The 17,604-nt window shown below is 41.4% G+C and overlaps 1 protein-coding gene across 2 annotated transcripts in view; it reads left to right on the plus strand.

Moving 5' to 3' along the window:
• The first annotated feature begins 8,226 nt into the window (after positions 1–8,226).
• PPP3CC (protein phosphatase 3 catalytic subunit gamma) overlaps positions 8,227–17,604 on the plus strand; it is a 102,383-nt gene continuing 93,005 nt past the window's right edge. For both annotated transcript variants that reach the window (XM_032388986.1, XM_032388987.1), the window contains exon 1: positions 8,227–8,566. In XM_032388986.1, the coding sequence (XP_032244877.1) occupies positions 8,518–8,566 (49 nt within the window). In that variant the 5' untranslated portion in view covers positions 8,227–8,517. The remainder of the gene's footprint in view (positions 8,567–17,604) is intronic.

The following is a 17,604-nucleotide window of genomic DNA, read 5'->3' on the forward strand; positions in this document are numbered from 1 at the left end:
TCCCAATATTTCTCACACACACCCCCCAAAGTGCTTGCAAGTATACTCAAAACCTTAATTTCATTTATAGGAGCAGGATGAGGAGGGGTGATTTGAAACCCTTGCACCACAGGTTAATAACTTCTGCTGCAGACAAGAGTAAGATACTCACTCATTCAACAAATTATTGAGCTCCAACTTCGGGTTGGCACAGCAGGGCCAAGAGCAGTGAGCAGGATAGACAAAGATGCTCCCCTTAAGGAGTGAGGGTAGACGCAAAGAAACAAGTGCAACAGGTGAAGTAGGATATTGAGGTAGAGAAACGTGGGGGTGTCGTAGCTTTAGCTGGTTCGGTGATCAGAGATGTCATTTGAGCTGGCTGTAAGTAATGAGGAGGCAGCTCTGTAAGAATGTTCCAAGCGAAAGAGATGGCAAATGCAAGAGCTCTGGGACAGAAATGAGCTTAGGCTGTGTGAGGCCAGTTTGTACTAAAGCTAGTATATACGGTATAAAGAAGGCCACCATGTCTGACCCGTAGCAGGCAGAGGGAAAGAGGTTTGAGCTGAGTTCACAGTAGTTGGGAGTCAGGCCACTTTGGGGAAAGGAACAGACACTTGACGATTTTAAGCATTAAGCAGAGCAATGACATAAATCAGATTTATGTTTTAAGTTTGGAAAGATCTGTTGTGTGGGAAAATGGACTGTAGGGGGCGTCAGTTGACAGGATATGTCTCAGGAGGGCTGGCGCCTCCCTCTCCAACCCCCACACCCCATTCTAAATTTTTGGCCCAGGCAACTTGATGAATGCCAGTGCCATTTACCTTGGCATCTCACCTGTGGAATGCTGGGGCTCAGGTGTGAGAGGGGTTTTAAATTCTCTTCTCCTAAACGATTGGATCGTAGCCAGTAATGACTGCCACCATTATCTCCTGCTTTGGAATGATGCAAACAAAAGTAATAGGGAATGAAGGCAGCTTTGGGGCTCCTTGTCATATCAGAGTTCTCATACAATAGGGGTCTCCCAGGAAGATCAAGGGATAACACACTGCCAAGAGGTTTGCACACTGCCCCCAAAATGGCCTGAATATCAACCTGTAAATACAAATTTACCAGTCAGCCGGACTTTCATGAGGATTTTTTACTTACAAGTGTCTAAAGAGATTCCTAACTTGATACCAGGCTATTACAATTGGTAGGATGTTGCTTTGGGCTGTGTTTTTATCTGGATTCATTAATTTTTTTAAACCTCAACCACTGGGGCACCTGGGTGGCTCAGTCGATCAAGCATCTGCCTTCGGCTCAGGTCATGATCCTGGGGTCCTGGGATCGAGCCCCGCATCGGGCTCCCTGCTCATTGGGGAGTCTGCTTCTCCCTCTTCCCTTCACCCTGCTTGTGCTCTCTCTCTCTCACTCTCTCTCAAATAAATGAATAAAATCTTTAAAAAATAAACAAACCTCAACCACTGTGGAGGGTACATGCCAAGGTGATTTAATCAAAATTAAAATGTACTCATAGGAAGATATGAATTAAATATAATGCCGTATATGATGTCCACACAATATGTATTACTAATTGGGGTGCCTGGCTGTTTCAGTCTGCAGAGCATGGGACTCTTGATCTATGAAGTTGAGCCCCATATTGGGTGTAGAGGTTACTTAAAAAAATTACACAGTGCTTTTCATATAAATTTAGAAGCTATATACTTTAAGATACCCTTTTTAAAAAGATTATTTATTTATTTACTTGAGAGAGAGAGAGCCAGAGCTTGTGGGGGGCAGAGGGAGAAGCGGGCTCCCTACTGAGCAGGGAAGCTGATGAGACCTCGATCCCAGGACTCTGGGATCATGAGCTGAGCCAAAGGCAGACGCTTAACCGACTGAGCCAGCCAGGTGCCCTGTAAGATACGTTTTCTATGTAGCTATTTTAGAAACACTCATTTTACTTCAAAAAATATCTATAATTCTCTTAACCTGCATTTAACACAGAAGTTTAATATTTAATGGCTTCATACAAATAGAAACTGAAACCAGGTTACTTTTATACAACAATGGAAATTAGGATTCCCTGTGTATTTGTTAAATTAAAAGCATTCATAATTATTTCTCAGAAGAACTGGTCATTAATTAAGGTTTATGGAGTGCTTAGGGAGTTTCATAAGGAAATATATCAAATCTCACAAGCTCTGTAAGATGGAAACCTAGATTTGAAAAGATTAGTAGAAATGCCAATTACATATCAATCTTGGTGATTTCAAATATGTATTCAATCCTGACCAATGCAGAAAGTAAAAAGAAAGAGAATCAGATTCACTAGTTAGATAAAAAATACCACAGCCCCTGGCCAGGTGGAGGGGTGTATAAGCTGAATGAAACAGAACATCTAACTGTTGCTGGGAACTATTAAAGTCATGACTAAAAGCATCTCTACTAGCAATAAAGTTAAGTCTCATTCATTTAAAATTGTCTGGGAAGGGGCGCCTGGGTGGCTCAGTCGTTAAGCGTCTGCCTTCCGCTCAGGTCACGATCCCAGGACGCTGGGATCGAGTCCCGCATCGGGCTCCCTGCTCAGCGGGAAGCCTGCATCCCCCTTTCCTGCTCCCCCTGCTTGTGTGTTCTCTCTCTCGCTGTTTCTCTCTCTGTCAAATAAATAAATAAAATATAAAATAAAATAAAATAAAATAAAATAAAATAAAATAAAATTGTTTGGGAAGGAGCTTAATTAGACTGTTCTTTTCATATTTTCATTGAGTGGTTTTGATTAGAGATGTCAGAAAGTCCCCCAAATGAAAATGTAACACTACTAGAAATAGGCCTGGACAATAGGGCTTTGAAAGAAAAGGGCTTTTTTCTTTATTTTCACCTAGTTATAAAGTAATACTTTCTCACCACAGAAAATTTGTAAACTACAGAAATTATTGTTCATTTGTTTCTCCTAAGTCACCCTCGGTCACACCACCCAGAGATGGCTACTGTTAACATTCTTTTCCACATCAGACGATGCTCCATGAGGGTTTGAACTGGGTCGATTTTATAGTTCATCACTGTATCCTACCAACTAGCACAGGGCCCAGCACAGTTGGCATCTGATTAACGTTTATGGAATGTACAAATATATTAATATTTCCTTCTAGCCTTTTTATGCATACATTTGCTTGTTCGTTAACAAATGGGGCCCATACTGTACATTATTATATTCTAGCTTTTTCACTTTTCATTATTTCCTGAGGCTTTTCTGATGATACCAAGTATCTCTGTAATCTAAAATATGTTGGTTTTTTGGGGCAGCTGGCTGGCACAGTCAGAAGTTGTTCATGCAACTCTTGATCTCGGGGTCGTGAGTTCGAACCCCACATTGGGTGTGGAGATTACTAAAAATTTAAAAAAATAAAAATATGTTGGTTTTTCATAATGGATAATGTTCCATCCAATATCATACTTCATGTAACCATTTCCTATGCAAATGAAATCATATAGTACGTACTATTTTGTATCTTGCTTCTTTTGTTCACCACGTTTTTGAGATTCATCCATATTGTTGCATGTTTCAGTAATTATTTCTCTCTCTCTCTCTTTTTTTTAAAGATTTTATTTATTTATTTGACAGAGAGAGACACAGCGAGAGAGGGAACACAAGCAGGGGGAGTGGGAGAGGGAGAAGCACGCTTCCCATTGAGCAGGGAGCCCGATGCGGGACTGGATCCCAGGACCCTGGGATCATGACCTGAGCCGAAGGCAGGCTCTTAATGACTGAGCCACCCAGGCGCCCCATTTCTCTCTTTTTTTTAAAGATTTTATTTATTTATTTGAGAGAGAAACAGAGAGAGCACAAGAGGTGGGATGGTAAGAGGGAGAAGCAGACTCCCCACTGAGCAGGGAGCCCAGTGTTGGACTCGATCCCGGGACACTAGGATCATGACCTGAGCCGAAGGTAGTCGCTTAACCAATTGAACCACCCAGGTGCCCAATTATTTCTCTTTTACTAGCTAAGTAGTATTTCATTATTTGTATAATCATTGCTGTCAGGTAAAATACCTAAGAGTAGAATTACTGGGTCATAGAGTAGGTGTATATTTAACTTTATAAGAAATTTCCAAACTGTTTTCCAAAGTAGTTTTAGCATTTTACCCTCCCACCAGTAACGAAGTAGAGTTGCAATTGCTCCCACTCTTGCCAACACTTGGTATAATCTTTTTTTTTAACCGCTGTATTTTATTTGTTTTTAAGCTCAAACTCATTACCCTGAGATCAAAAGTCACATGCTCTACTGACTGAGCCAGCCAGGCACCCCGGTACTGAGAATCTTTAGTTTCAGCTACTGAAGTGGTATCTCAGTATGGTTTATTTTGCATTTCCCTGATGACTAATAATGTTGAGAAAATCTTTTCATCAGCCATATCTAATCTCTTCTTTGATACTGACAAATCCCTTTCCAGAGAAGTTGTGCTAATTTGTAATTTACCAACAGTGTCACTTTTTTTTTTAAGTAATCTCTACACCCAACTTGGGGCTTTAACTCATAACCCCAAGATCGAGAGTCGCACGCTCTGAAGACTGAGACAGCCAGGTGCCCCCTAACAGTGTCACCTTTTTATTTATTTATTTATTTATTTATTTATTTATTTATTACTTTAAAGATTTTATTTATTTATTTGACAGAGAGAGACACAGTGAGAGAGGGAACACAAGCAGGGGGAGTGGGAGAGGGAGAAGCAGGCTCCCCGCAGAGCAGGGAGCCTGATGCGGCCTCGATCCCAGGACCCTGGGACCACGACCCGAGCTGAAGGCAGACGCTTAACGACTGAGCCACCCAGGCACCCCACAGTGTCACCTTTTAAAAATGTTTTCCAGGGGCACCTAGGTGGCTCAGTCGTTAAGTGTTTGCCTTCGGCTCAGGTCACGATCCCAGGGACCTGGGATCCAGCCCCGCATCAGGCTCCCTGCTCTGCGGGAAGCCTGCTTCTCCCTCTCCCACTCCCCCTGCTTGTGTTCCCTCTCTTGCTGTGTCTCTCTCTGTCAAATAAATAAATAAATAAAATCTTTAAAATAAATCAATTAAAAAAATAAAAATGTTTTCCAATTTGCTATGTGAGAAATAGCATCTTGTTTTAATTTGAATTTTTGATTACTTATGAAGTTGAACATTTTTTAACGTTTAGTGCCTTATCTTTTATTCTTTTATAAATTCATTGTTCATGGCCTTTGCCCATACTTGTATTGTAGACCTCTTCTTTTGAATAGTGAAAGTTCTTTATCCTGATTTAGGAGATGCAAATATCTTCCTCTTTTGTGCCTTTTAATTGTGTTTATTTTTTTCCAACAGTCAAACAATATTCTTTCGTGATTCCTTTCATTACTTTTTTTTAAGATTTATTTATTTGAGAGAGAGACAGAGACAGAGACAGAGACAGAAACAGCACACGGGGAGGGGTAGAGGGAGAGGGAGAGAAGCAGACTCCACTAAGCACAGAGCCCAATGTGGGGCTCAATTCCACAACTCTGAGATAATGACCTGAGCCAAAATCAAGAGTCCCACGCTTAACTGACTAAGCTACCAAGGCGCCCCCCTTTCATTACTTTTGAGCCTTGAAAGTCCTTATCTGAATTAACTAAGTTGTGTTTGATCTGATAAGTGGGAGGAGAGAGCATCAGCATCTTTTGGGATATATTAGCTCTGGAGTTACCACAATTAACCAAGTAGGATAACTTCTTCATTTTCTTCTAGATTTTTTCTTTTATTTTTTACATGTAATTCTTTAAACAAGGTTCACTTTATTTTGATATTATGGAGATTACTTAAAAATAAAATCTTTTTTTTTTTTTAAGATTTTATTTGAGAGAGAGAGCACACATGTGCACAAGGGGGTGGGGCGGGGCAGAAGGAGAGGGAGAAACAAACTCCCCGCTGAGCAGGGAGTCCCCTGCGGCTGGATCCAGGGACTCTGGGATCATCCCCTGAGCCCAAGGCAGACTTAACCGCTTAACCAACTGAGCCACCCAGGTGCCCCCAAAATAAAACCTTAAAAAAATAAGTAAAACAAAAATCTTTGGGGCACTTATCTGGCTCAGTCAGTAGAGCATGCACCTCTTAATCTCAGGGTTGTAAATTTGAGCCCCACGTTGGGGCTCAAATATTCTTTTTTTTAAAGATTTATTTATTTATTTATTTGAGAGAGAGAATGAGAGAGAGAAAGAGAGCATGAGACGGGGGAGGGTCAGAGGGAGAAGCAGACTCCCCGCTGAGCAGGGAGCCTGATGTGGGACTTGATCCCAGGACTTCAGGATCATGACCTGAGCTGAAGGCAGTCGCTTAACTGACTGACACCCAGGTGCCCCTCAAATAAAATCTTAAAGAAAAAAAAAAAAAAGTAAAAAATAAAATATTTTGATATTGTGGAGTGGCTCCAACTTGAGATCCAAATGGTAGTTTTTTCCCCCACTACTATTATTGTAAAATCCATCTCTTCACATTGGTTTGCAATGTTTGCTTAACATTTATGTTTTTAGCTATCCTGTTTATGTTCTTCCAGATGAATTTTCACATCTACTATGCTGCAGGGACCAATTTGTTTTTGACCTTTAGAAATTTGCTCTATTTGATAGAAGTGTGGCGTTCTCATTACTTCTTAAATGAAGAACTTCCTCGGGATATCTGAACAATTCTCTTGGGTGGAAGCCTGATGTCAAAACCCAAGAAAACAGAACCAAATTAAATCCAGCTTCCAAAGTGCTCCTGCCTTGTTGGGGTTACTATGAATGGCCTTAGGTCAAAATTCCAAGGCATAATTCAGGGAATGACTTCACAGAGTATATCCCCAGATCTCCTCCCAATACATAAATCTATATTAATGGAGATTTAGGCTTTAACCCTTCTAATCTTTTAGCTAGGAGCTGTCCAAAAGAACTTTCTGCTATGATGGAGATGTCCTATGCTACCATGTCCAATAAAATAGCCACTAGCCACAGGTAGTTATTGAGCACTTGAAATGTGGCTAGTGCACTTGAGGAACTGAATATTTAAGTTTTTAATTCTATTTAATTTAAATGTGTGTAAGCACATATGACTTATTGGCCACCAGAGTAACTGTTAAGACTGGATCTTGGATCCAGTTTCCTTGGATCTCAGTTTTAATATTACATTATCATTGCTAAACTCAAAATACTTCTGACTTTGCCAGGCACTATACTCAGTGAGGTTAGACAGTCACAGTAAGACAGTTTCTATTCTAAGCTTACAATTAAAGGAAAGAAAAGGTCAGTTTTTAACCCAGAGATGAGCTAGATCGTTAAGACTCTGGTCCAGAGACTTGCCCATCGTGTTCCGCAGTAAGCATGAGCGGGGCAAGCAGGTACTGTGTCACTGCATCGAAGAGGAAGAAGAGCGGGCTTGCTTCTAGCAGAGTGGGTGACACGCAGGGCTTACAAGAAGCTCAGTTCCCTGCACATTGGAGGTCTGGCCGAGCAGCTCCGTGGAGCGGCTGCTCTCCCTTCTCTTAAACGTGGAAAGGAAGTGAGGAGGCCACGGGGCCCAGCCGGGTCTCATGCCACCTGGAATCTGAGGCCCAACTACTGGACTGGAGCTGGCATGGACACGAACGTACCTCTTCCTATACTAACGGCACTCAACAAATGTGAAAACTGAAATGCGGGCTTCATCGGTGAACGGGGGTGGGAGGGAGGATAACCGTGGGAAGGAGCGTGGTCAGATTGACAGGGGCTCCCTAGAGACAGAGTGGTGGAAGACCAGAAGAAAAGGACGCAGGGCTCCCGTGAGGAGGGTCTGGGAAGACAAGGGCTCTTGGCAAGGTGGCCCCAGAGTGAGGGCGACAGGAGGTTCGCGGTCCAGGGAGCTGCTGTGGGTCGCCGCGGCCAGGTCACAAGATGGCCGCTGCTCCGCCGGGGCTTTCCGTGCCGGACCTAGGGGCTGGTGGTAGGTGCTGCGGGCAGGGGCAGCGGCAGGCGGCCCTGGGGGAGTCAGCTGCGGGGAGGGCAGGCTGAGGAGAGGACAAACACAGGGTGGGAAGCAGGAGCGGAGAAAGGAAGCACGCGAGCGTGGAGCTGGGCCGCGCGGGCCGAGGGCCTTCGGAAGAAGGGGAAAGCCGGGGTGGGCTACTGCCGCGGGGAGGGGGCGGGAGGTCAGGTGGCCGCGCCGGCCAGGGCAGCGGGGCTGCGCTTTGGGCCTTGGCGCGGCGGCGGCGGCGCGCGCGGGCCGCCGGGAAGTTGGGAGAACGGCGTGCGGGAGCGCGCGCGCGCGCACGCGGGGCCGGGCCGCGAGCAGCCGCGGCCGCCGCGGTTGCCTCCCTTAGCCACCCGCGCTCCCGACTCGGCTCCTCAGGAGGGAGCGGCCAGTGGGCCCGCATCCTGTCAGCGAGGTTCGAGGCCGGGCTGCCGCGGCCACCTCCTCCTGGTACCTGGGCCGCCCGGAGGAGCCGGGGCCGGAGCACCGTGGGCTGACTGACCCGGGGAGCTGACACCGCTGGACACGAAGGCGGAGGTGCGCGTCTGGCAGTCGCCTGGAGCCGAGAAGAGGCCGAGGGGACCATGTCCGGGAGGAACCTCCACCTCTCCACCACCGAACGCGTCATCAAAGGTGCCGGGCGGGCAGGGCCCTCCTTGTTCACCCGCGGGAAACGGCCTTCGGCCGGGCGACGCCGGGGGGACGGAGGGCGGGGAGCAGGGAAGGGGGGGCGGGAGGGCGGCGGGGGACCCTGGCTGCGTCCGTCCGGGAGGAGGACCTGGAGGGAGTGTGAGAGAGGGGAGGGGGAGCCCCGCAGGGCAGTCCCTGGGCGTTTTCTGTTGTACCTTGATCTGTAGCTAGCTGGAGATTGCTAATTTATCTCCCGTAGTGTGGGACTTGCGGGTGGGGTGGGGATTTCTTCTCCCGCCACCCCAAAGGGCCAGGATCCCCATCTTTTTTTAAAAGAAACGATTCCTCTTTTCTCGTCTTTTATCTGTGAAGCCATCTAAGGTGATGTGGGCAGGGACTTTAGTAGATTCTTCCAAGTCAGATCTTTCTGCCGCTCCCCTTCTTTAGGATCCGATTATCTCGCCCCTCCCCCCCCTTTTTAAGGACGTTTACCATGTACCTTTTGGCCCACTTTCTACAGATCATCACAAGTCACTGCTGTTATTTAAAAGAAACAGTGTGGTGAAATAAATACAAATAAATCCATTTTGTGATGTGTGAAAGGGATTTACAGATCTCTTGACATGATGTTGGTGCTTTATTTTATTTTTTTGGCTGTAGAGACTTGAAGAAGGATATTCTCTGATTCAGATGTCTAACCAAAACTAAAATGTTCCTTACTGTAGGGTTTTACATTGTAGTTGTTTCTGCTCTTAAACTACTTATACTGGTTTAAACATAACCTCTAATTTATGCACTTTTGTTCAGCCGTGACACTTAGGTACAACTCTTCGCTCTTGAGTTTTAACTATCGGTTTGAAAGCACTATTTATAAGAAGGGAGTGTACACCTAAGCGAGCTGTGTTAGTGGCTTCTGATAAAGGGGTTAGCTCTAAGTGGGCAAAACTATTAAAATACTTTTATTTTTTCATTTTGGTAATTAGAAAGAGAAAGGAAACTAAGATTGGTGACAGAATACGTTTTTGTTTTTGTTTTAATGTGGAAAAGCCTATTGAATGTTCAGTGAAGGGGGAGAATTTTAGTGTTTAACTTAAATTTTTTCTCCCTAACACATGAATCATCATAAATACTGATTTTCTACACTACTAATTTTAGTGTGTAACTTAGTTTTTTCCCCTCTAAAAAGTCAAGATCATAAGTGATGATCATAAACACTGATTACCTACACTATATAATGTTCAGTAAATAAAATGGGGTTTTTGAGATTTATCTACTCAGATCGTCTGGTATTATTAAGGATCGAAGTGAATTGTTCATATAACTGACATTTAGCCCTTTAACTTAAATAATTTTGACCATTTTAATGTCAGTTTTTATAGTATATAACCCATAAAGAGTATAAACCTTCTCTTAAGATAAAGAATATACTAAACATACTAAACATAACCTTTTTTGATAAATCAAGGTCAGTTGTGTACATTAATTTCTGTCCTGTGCTGTTAACATGGCTGGTGCATTCTGCTGTTTAAGGGTGTTGGCAGTTTCCTCCTGTACCAAAATGACTCCTTACTGCTATACTGTTTAATGCTTTTGTCTGTTTTTTGTTTATCTCCTCCAGTACTGTTCTTTATCTGTCAAAATATGCCCTTCTAATCTGCTATTTCTAAGCTGAAGTAGGCAGGGAAACCAGATAAACCAGAATTGTGTGTCAAGTTAGAATAAATAGGATCTCAGTGAAGCTTAGTGGCAGTCCTCAGACCTTTAGGAATCTCAAATTCTGATCGCCATTGTGGCATGTAATTTCCACCATAAGATGCCATAAGATATAAAGGAAATTTTAAAATAACCCTTTCAGACCCTTAAATATAGAAGTAAAGTAAAATGAAACATAGTTAAAAGGCAGGTGCTCTCTTATTGCTAGGCATGCTCACAGTTAAGTAAACACTTCCATTGTCTGTATAATTTATGTTTTTTGGCCAAATTATAAATTACTGCATGTTGTATACTTAAAAGATTACGCTTAAATAAATGAAATATAATGATTTCAAGCCCTTACTTAGAGTTTGTGGATTTATCTTAAATGTAAATACTGTAGTGTAAGAACTTGACCACAGCAATTTTGGCTTCTCTGTGACTTATGTTGCTTTTTTCCTGGGTTTTCCAGAGTTTGAAATAATTGAGGTTTGTTCTAAGAAAATAAGGTGTCACTGTGTATGTAGCTAAGGTCCATTGTATTGGGTACTAAATCCTGATCTGATGTTATCTTGTCTGGCCAGAGTTGTCTGCATTTATTCACAGCTGGAAATCTTTTTCAGAGGTGAGACCACACCCCAGTTATTTTTGGTCATTTCCTGTTAACTTTAAAGTCTACTTAATTGTTTTGTTTGAACAAATCTTGGAGAAAAGTGGGAGGAAGTGACTAGTATTTTAAGTGTCCTTTAACCAGCAACTTTCCTAAAATGAAGAAGGACTAGACTGATAGTCAGAAAACCTAGGTTTTACTGCATCAGGAGCTTACTTGTGACCTTGCCCTTTTTTTTTAACCTTGCTTTTTTACTTAAACTCCCTCCCTTTTCTTTTTTTTCAATAATCTCATGGGCAAAATAGGGTTAATAATACCTTCTTTGTCAAGCATCTGAGCCATGCAAATGATATAACTGACATGAAAAGCTTAAGACAGGTTGTAATATGAAACATGATAGATCAGTTTCTACATAAGTGGTTAGTAGAGAAATCATTAACATTTTTTATTTTTTTATTATTATTATTTTTTAAAGATTTTATTTATTTATATATCAGAGAGAGAGAGAGAGCACAAGCAGGGGGAACAGCAGGCAGAGGGAGAAGCAGGCTCCCCGCTGAGCAGGGAGCCCGATGCGGGACTCGATCCCAGGACCCTGGGATCGTGACCTGAGCCGAAGGCAGATGTTTAACCGACTGAGCCACCCAGGTGTCCCTCATTAACATTTTTAAAAGATTTATTTATTTATTTAGAGGGCGCATGAGTGGGGGGAGGGGCAGAGGGAGAGGAGAGAGAATCCCAAGGAGACTCCATGCTGAGCACAGAGCCCAACGCAGGGCTCCATCCCACAACCCTGAGATCATGACCTGAGCTGAAATCAAGAGTGGGTCGCTTAACGGACTGAGCCACCCAGGCACACCTCATTAATACTTTTTTGAGAATTCATTAACATTTGAAAAATATCAGAATTAGAAAGTATATGAAATTATAAGCTGGAAAACTGTTAAGGTCAGGAAAATACCTGTTCTACAATTTATTTTTTTATTTTTAAGCAATTTCTGCACCCAACATGGGACTCAAACTTACAACCCCCTCTATCAAGTGTTGCATGAACTGACTGAGCCAGGCAGGCACCCCATCCCCTTCTATGATTTAGAGGATATCTGGGTGGAATCCCATGTGTAACAACATGAAGAGACCAGTACAGTTCTGTCTAGTACTTTTTTAGCAGCTGGTTTCTTCCCTAGCAGTTGAAGGTGTTTATTTTATGTTTAAAAATGTAAAAATTGTTCTGATTTCATTCATTCATTGTTTATGGAGAGCCATCTGCAATGTATGCCAACAAGTGCTCATTTGTTTCTTTTTTGTTTTAAAATAATAGTTGTGTGTGCCTCTAGAACAGTCAATATGCACTGTGGCATCACTACTGGTATCTAGAGCAGAAAAAACCAGAAACTCAAATGATTGAATTGTGAAAATCTTTTAGCTTTTCTTTTTTTTTTTTTTTTCCTGGTTTCCAAATTTTTTTCTTGTTTGAGAGAATTTTTTTCTTTGACGGTGATTTTTTTTTTTTAAGATTTTTATGTATTTATTTGACAGAGAGACACAGCGAGAGAGGGAACACAAGCAGGGGGAGTGGGAGAGGGAGAAGCAGGCTTCCCGTGGAGCAGGGAGCCCGATGTGGGGCTGGATCCCAGGACCCTGGGATCGTGACCTGAGCCGAAGGCAGATGCTTAACGACTGAGCCACCCAGGCGCCCCTCTTTGACAGTGATTTTTTAAAAAATGATTTATTCTCCTGGACTGAATCTTTTCCAAAGCAACAAAGAAATTTCACTAGGAATTATGTGACAGATGTGGAGAGTCCATTGTTGGTGGCCAAATGGTGTTTACAGAAAAGTCAGACTTCTTTTCAATAAGATGCTCAGACATTTCTCCCCTTCATTTGGAATTCAAGTGTATTATATATTCATAGGATGTACTGTGTCATTTGTAGCACACAGAGGCTACTGGTTCTTTAATATTCTGCCAGTCAGAATAGTGTAGCTATGGCTTTCTTAAAAGAAGAGTATGGACAAAAATTGCTATTTTCACAAGGTTACCCTGAAGCCTGTTTCAGTCTCTGGTACCTATGCCTCATTTATTTCCACAGCTCTTGTCCCCTCTTGCCTTTTTTTGTATTAGAATGGATTTACCAAGGGTTTGTGTGTTTTTGTTTTTGTTTTTAATTTTTTTCTTTTTCATTATTAAGGATTTTATTTTTTATTTTTATTTTTTTTAAGATTTTATTTATTTATTTGACAGAGACACAGAGAGAGAGGGAACACAAGCAGGGCAAGTGGGAGAGGGAGAAGCAGGCCTCCCGCTGAGCAGGGATTCCTGATGATGCAGGGCTCCATGTGGGGGATGTGAGGCTCGATGCAGGGAGGGGGGTGTGGGGCTCAATGCAGGGAGGGGGATGCGGGGCTTAGTGAATGAGCCACCCAGGTGCCCCCTTTTACTTTCTTAATAGGATTACAGTTTTTCAAAATATAATAAAGTTGGGGAGAGATAAAAAAAAGAATACAATTAAGAATTGCCTCAAAACAGCTAGGCTTGGGAAAGGCTACCATCGTATTTAAGGATTTGGTAGTGTCTTAATGAGGGAAAGCTAAAAAGAAGAAAATGAGTTTTAAAGTATATTGGGGTGCCTGGGTAGCTCAGTCGTTAAGCATCTGCCTTCGGCTCAGGTCATGATCCCAGAGTCCTGGCATCGAGCCCCATGTTGGGCTCCCTGCTCAGCGGGGAGCCTGCTTCTCCCTCTCCCTCTGCCTCTCCCCCTGCTTGTGCTCTCTCTCTCTCAAATAAATAAATAAATGAATAAAATCTTAAAAAAAAATAAAGTATATTATACCTGATGTGAAGTGGGGGTAACTTGTTTAGCAGAAAAAGAAGTTGTTTCAGCTACATAGGGTTTGGGGAAACATGCAGAAGTAAGGATGGAGAAAAAGTATAATTGACTAAGAAGTAGACAGTGTGGGTAAAATTAGGAACGTCAAAGAATTGAAAGACGTAAAAGAAGGAAGAGGAGAAGAGGGATAGCTGAAAACTGCTAGGGCAGTTGACAGTGATTCCATTAAGGGAACAGCAAGATTATTTTGATGGCTCTATGTTTAAAAAAACCAAAGCTTAATTGGCTTATAAATGTAATTCAGAATTACAGATGATTCAAACATCATACAAGCAGATATTATAAAAGTGAGACAGACTTATTTTATTGAAGAGATTGTGAAAAAGGTAGAAAAAGTTGATAGAGGGATAAAGTAAATATTAAAAAGCACTAATAAGCAGAGGAGATAGAAAGGGTTTTCTAAGTGTATTTCCCATCCCTGTTAATCACACCACTTACCCATTTAGTCCCTGTCTCCAATGACAAGCCTGGGAGTCAGGCCAGACTCTTATCCCTTTCACTTCACATCCAGTTCTACCAGACTCAGTTCTATGGACTTTTGGTTTGTACAGAACCTTCTTATCCCTTTCACTTCACATCCAGTTCTACCAGACTCAGTTCTATGGACTTTTGGTTTGTACAGAACCTTCTACGTCATCTCCCTCTCTTGACATTTTGCTTATACTATTGCAGTAGCCTCTTGCTAGGGCTATTTAATCTAATGTCCATGGTGCCATCATGATCTGTGGATAATGTAGAGGATTATTATTGTTCTTGAACCCCTTCATGAGCACTTTCTGCCCATAAGATAAATTCTAATTTTGTTGATGTATAGTTCTCTTCATGCCAAACCTCCAGTACTGTGTTACTTTCTCCTCATTTCATACCCCTGTTCCCAAACTTACTTTACTACTACTTGTAGTTCCCCAGAATGCCATGAAATTTTCTATCTGTGAATGGGTTCTTTGCATTATTTTTATGTAGAACCTTGTGCCCCAACTTGATCAGCCCTTATTTATCTTTCAAGATTTAGCCAAGTGGACATCTGAAAAGCTTTTTCTCCTTTACTACTAAGAGGCTGTATAGAATAATGGTTTTAGAACACGGCCTTGAAATCAGACACACCTGGATTCAAATTCTGCCTCTTTTAGTAGCAACCCGATCTTGGACCAGTCACTTAATCTCGTTTTTCCTCAGTTTCCCTATCTGAAGTAAAGGGATAATAGAACCTAGTTTACAGGGTAGTTGTAAGGATTAAATAAACTCCACAAGCTGCAGTGACAGGTGCCTAGTAAGTGCTCAATACATGTTCGCTGCTATCAGCAGCAGCAGCAGCAGCAGCAGCAACAGAAGATATTGCCTCCTATATGCTCCCATGAGCAGTCTCATTGCTTTTCAAATTTCTCTAAATATTTTTATGTTATTTATTTATACTAAACAGTTCTCTTCAAGGGCAAGGACTGTGTATTATTAATGCTGAATATATTGCTTAGCACATAGGTGCTTAGTAAATGTTTAAGTGAAAGCATAAGAAGCTTATTTTATGGAAGACAGTTTAGAAAAGGGCAGGGGCTCTGCTAATTACTAGCTGTGTGACTTTTGTCATTTATTTTCCTTGCTTCAGTTTAAAATGGGAGATAACAGTACCTACCTCAGAATTTAAAGATTGCATTTCATATTGTATGTAAAGTGCTTAACATAGTGCCCATAGTGAGTGCTTAATAAATGTTAGCTGTTCTTTATTAAATGAGTTAATCTTGAATCTTAGTGAGATTTGACAGCAGATCTGTTTGACTTTATTATTATAATTTTGTAGATCTGTTTGACTTAAAGTGGCATACGTAAAATGAAGTCTTAAGAGTGTTGTATTTTTTAAAAAGATTATGTATTTATTTATTTGAGAGAGAGAGTGTGTGTGGGGAGGGGCAGAGGGAGAGAATCTTCAAGCAGACTTCCTCCTGAGTGGGGAGCCCAATGCAGGGCTCGATCTCACGACCCATGAGATTACAACCTGAGCCGAAACCAAGAGTCAGATGCTTAAACCAACTGAACCAACCAGATGCCCCAAGAGTGTTGTATTTTATACTTTCCAACTGTAGTCTCCTTAGGAACTTTTGAAAGGATTTAAACCTAAAATCCTTAATAAGAAAAATGGTGAAATTTTCCTTGTCTATAGTATAGATAGAATTTTAGAAATCGTAAACAGATGTTTAAACAAATATTCGATGAATTCCTACTAGAAGCAACATGTTTCTCTTTATACTTAGAAGCTTAAATACTGTCTTCGAAAGTACTCAGTATAGCGTATAATGGCCTCACAAAAGTGTGACAGAAAATCAGAACTATGGAGCTTCCTATGACTAATAGCACCATGAAGAGCAGATGACTAAATGGTAGACTATATCTGGTATGAAAGGTTTGCTCCCTCACTTTACAAATTGATAATCCTTTCAAGTTTAAACTTTGTTGATCAGTAGCCTAAAGAGGTAAGACTTAATTTGTGGGTTTTTGTGTGTACATTTTGTTCTTGTGACCTAAGGCTTTGTGGAAGTTTAAAAATAAAATAGGATAAAATAAAAAACTAAAATTTTTAAAAAACATAAATAAAATAGGAGAGTTTTAATGAATGGCCAAAGTAATAAAGGTAATTGGTGGATTTATCCATGAAAGGAGGCTACTTATTTTTTACTTTTGCACACTGTTTTATTGAAAACATATGATGTCCCTATAAACTTACTACTTCTCTCAGACTATCACTGATAGTGGTTATTACTTAATTGGTTCTGGGAGGGCTAGTTCCCAGTACTTTGAAAGCATGCTCTATGACTATCAAAGAATAGAAGGAATATCTCAAAGAGCTGTGTCAGATCAGTGAAATAAAATTACTTGTTCTAATAGGTTATGAAAGGATCTGAAAGCTGCTTATGAGTTTCAGTAATATTTAACATAACCTCTTCAGCAGTGTTTAACTGGTTCATGATTGGAAAAGCAGGTGAGTAGATTAGGAAATAAGTCTGCAAAAGTAGGGCAGGCTTGCTGGCTTAAAATAGGAATGAAAGCAGGGTTATTTGTAGTGAACAGAGGTAGCTATTTAGGTAAATCCTAGTGTCCCATGAGGGTAAGACCACACAATAATCTAAAAATAATAGCTTAGAGGCCAATAACTTTTAAGGTTTATCTTTCATACTTACTGCAGGATTAAAGTGGTCATCACCAATGTTTTCTTTCTCTTTTATGCAGATTTGCATCCGATGTTAGGTATACTTACCTAAAAATATCATTTGTGTAGTAGATGTATATTGTAGCAGGATACTGGACTGATTTTGCCTGTGAAAAGGCTGCAGAATTTTTTCAGTGTACTTTAGAAACTTAGTTTTAAAAATGTATTAAGTTTTTACTTTTAGGTAAGAGATTCACAGGATGTTGTAAAGAAATGTACAGGGAGGTCCTATACTTTCTCCCCTAGGTCTCTGTCCTCTAGTGTCAGCATCTCACACTACCACTCACTATATCAAACCGAGAAATTGACATTAGCACAGTCCACAGAGTTTATTCAAGTTTCACCAGTTATACGTGAACTTGTGTGCACATACATTTGTCTGTAGCTCTATGCAAGTCTACATGTGTAGACTTGCATAACTACCACCACAATCAAGATGTTTAAGTGGAAACATCACCACGAGACTCCTGTGTTACTGCCCCTTTGTGGCCACACCCATCCCCTTCAAGAAACCAGTTTTATTGTTTGTTTATTGTTTTGAATCATGTGCACACTTGGTTTGATTAGGTTTTTTGCTTCTGAGTTGGAAGCACTGTTAAATAATTTTTATTGAAATAAGGTAATCTAACAACAACTGACTCATGGTGAAAA

This window comes from Phoca vitulina, unplaced genomic scaffold, assembly GCF_004348235.1.
Source record: "Phoca vitulina isolate PV1807 unplaced genomic scaffold, GSC_HSeal_1.0 scaffold53, whole genome shotgun sequence".
Classification (NCBI taxonomy): Eukaryota; Metazoa; Chordata; class Mammalia; order Carnivora; family Phocidae; genus Phoca; species Phoca vitulina.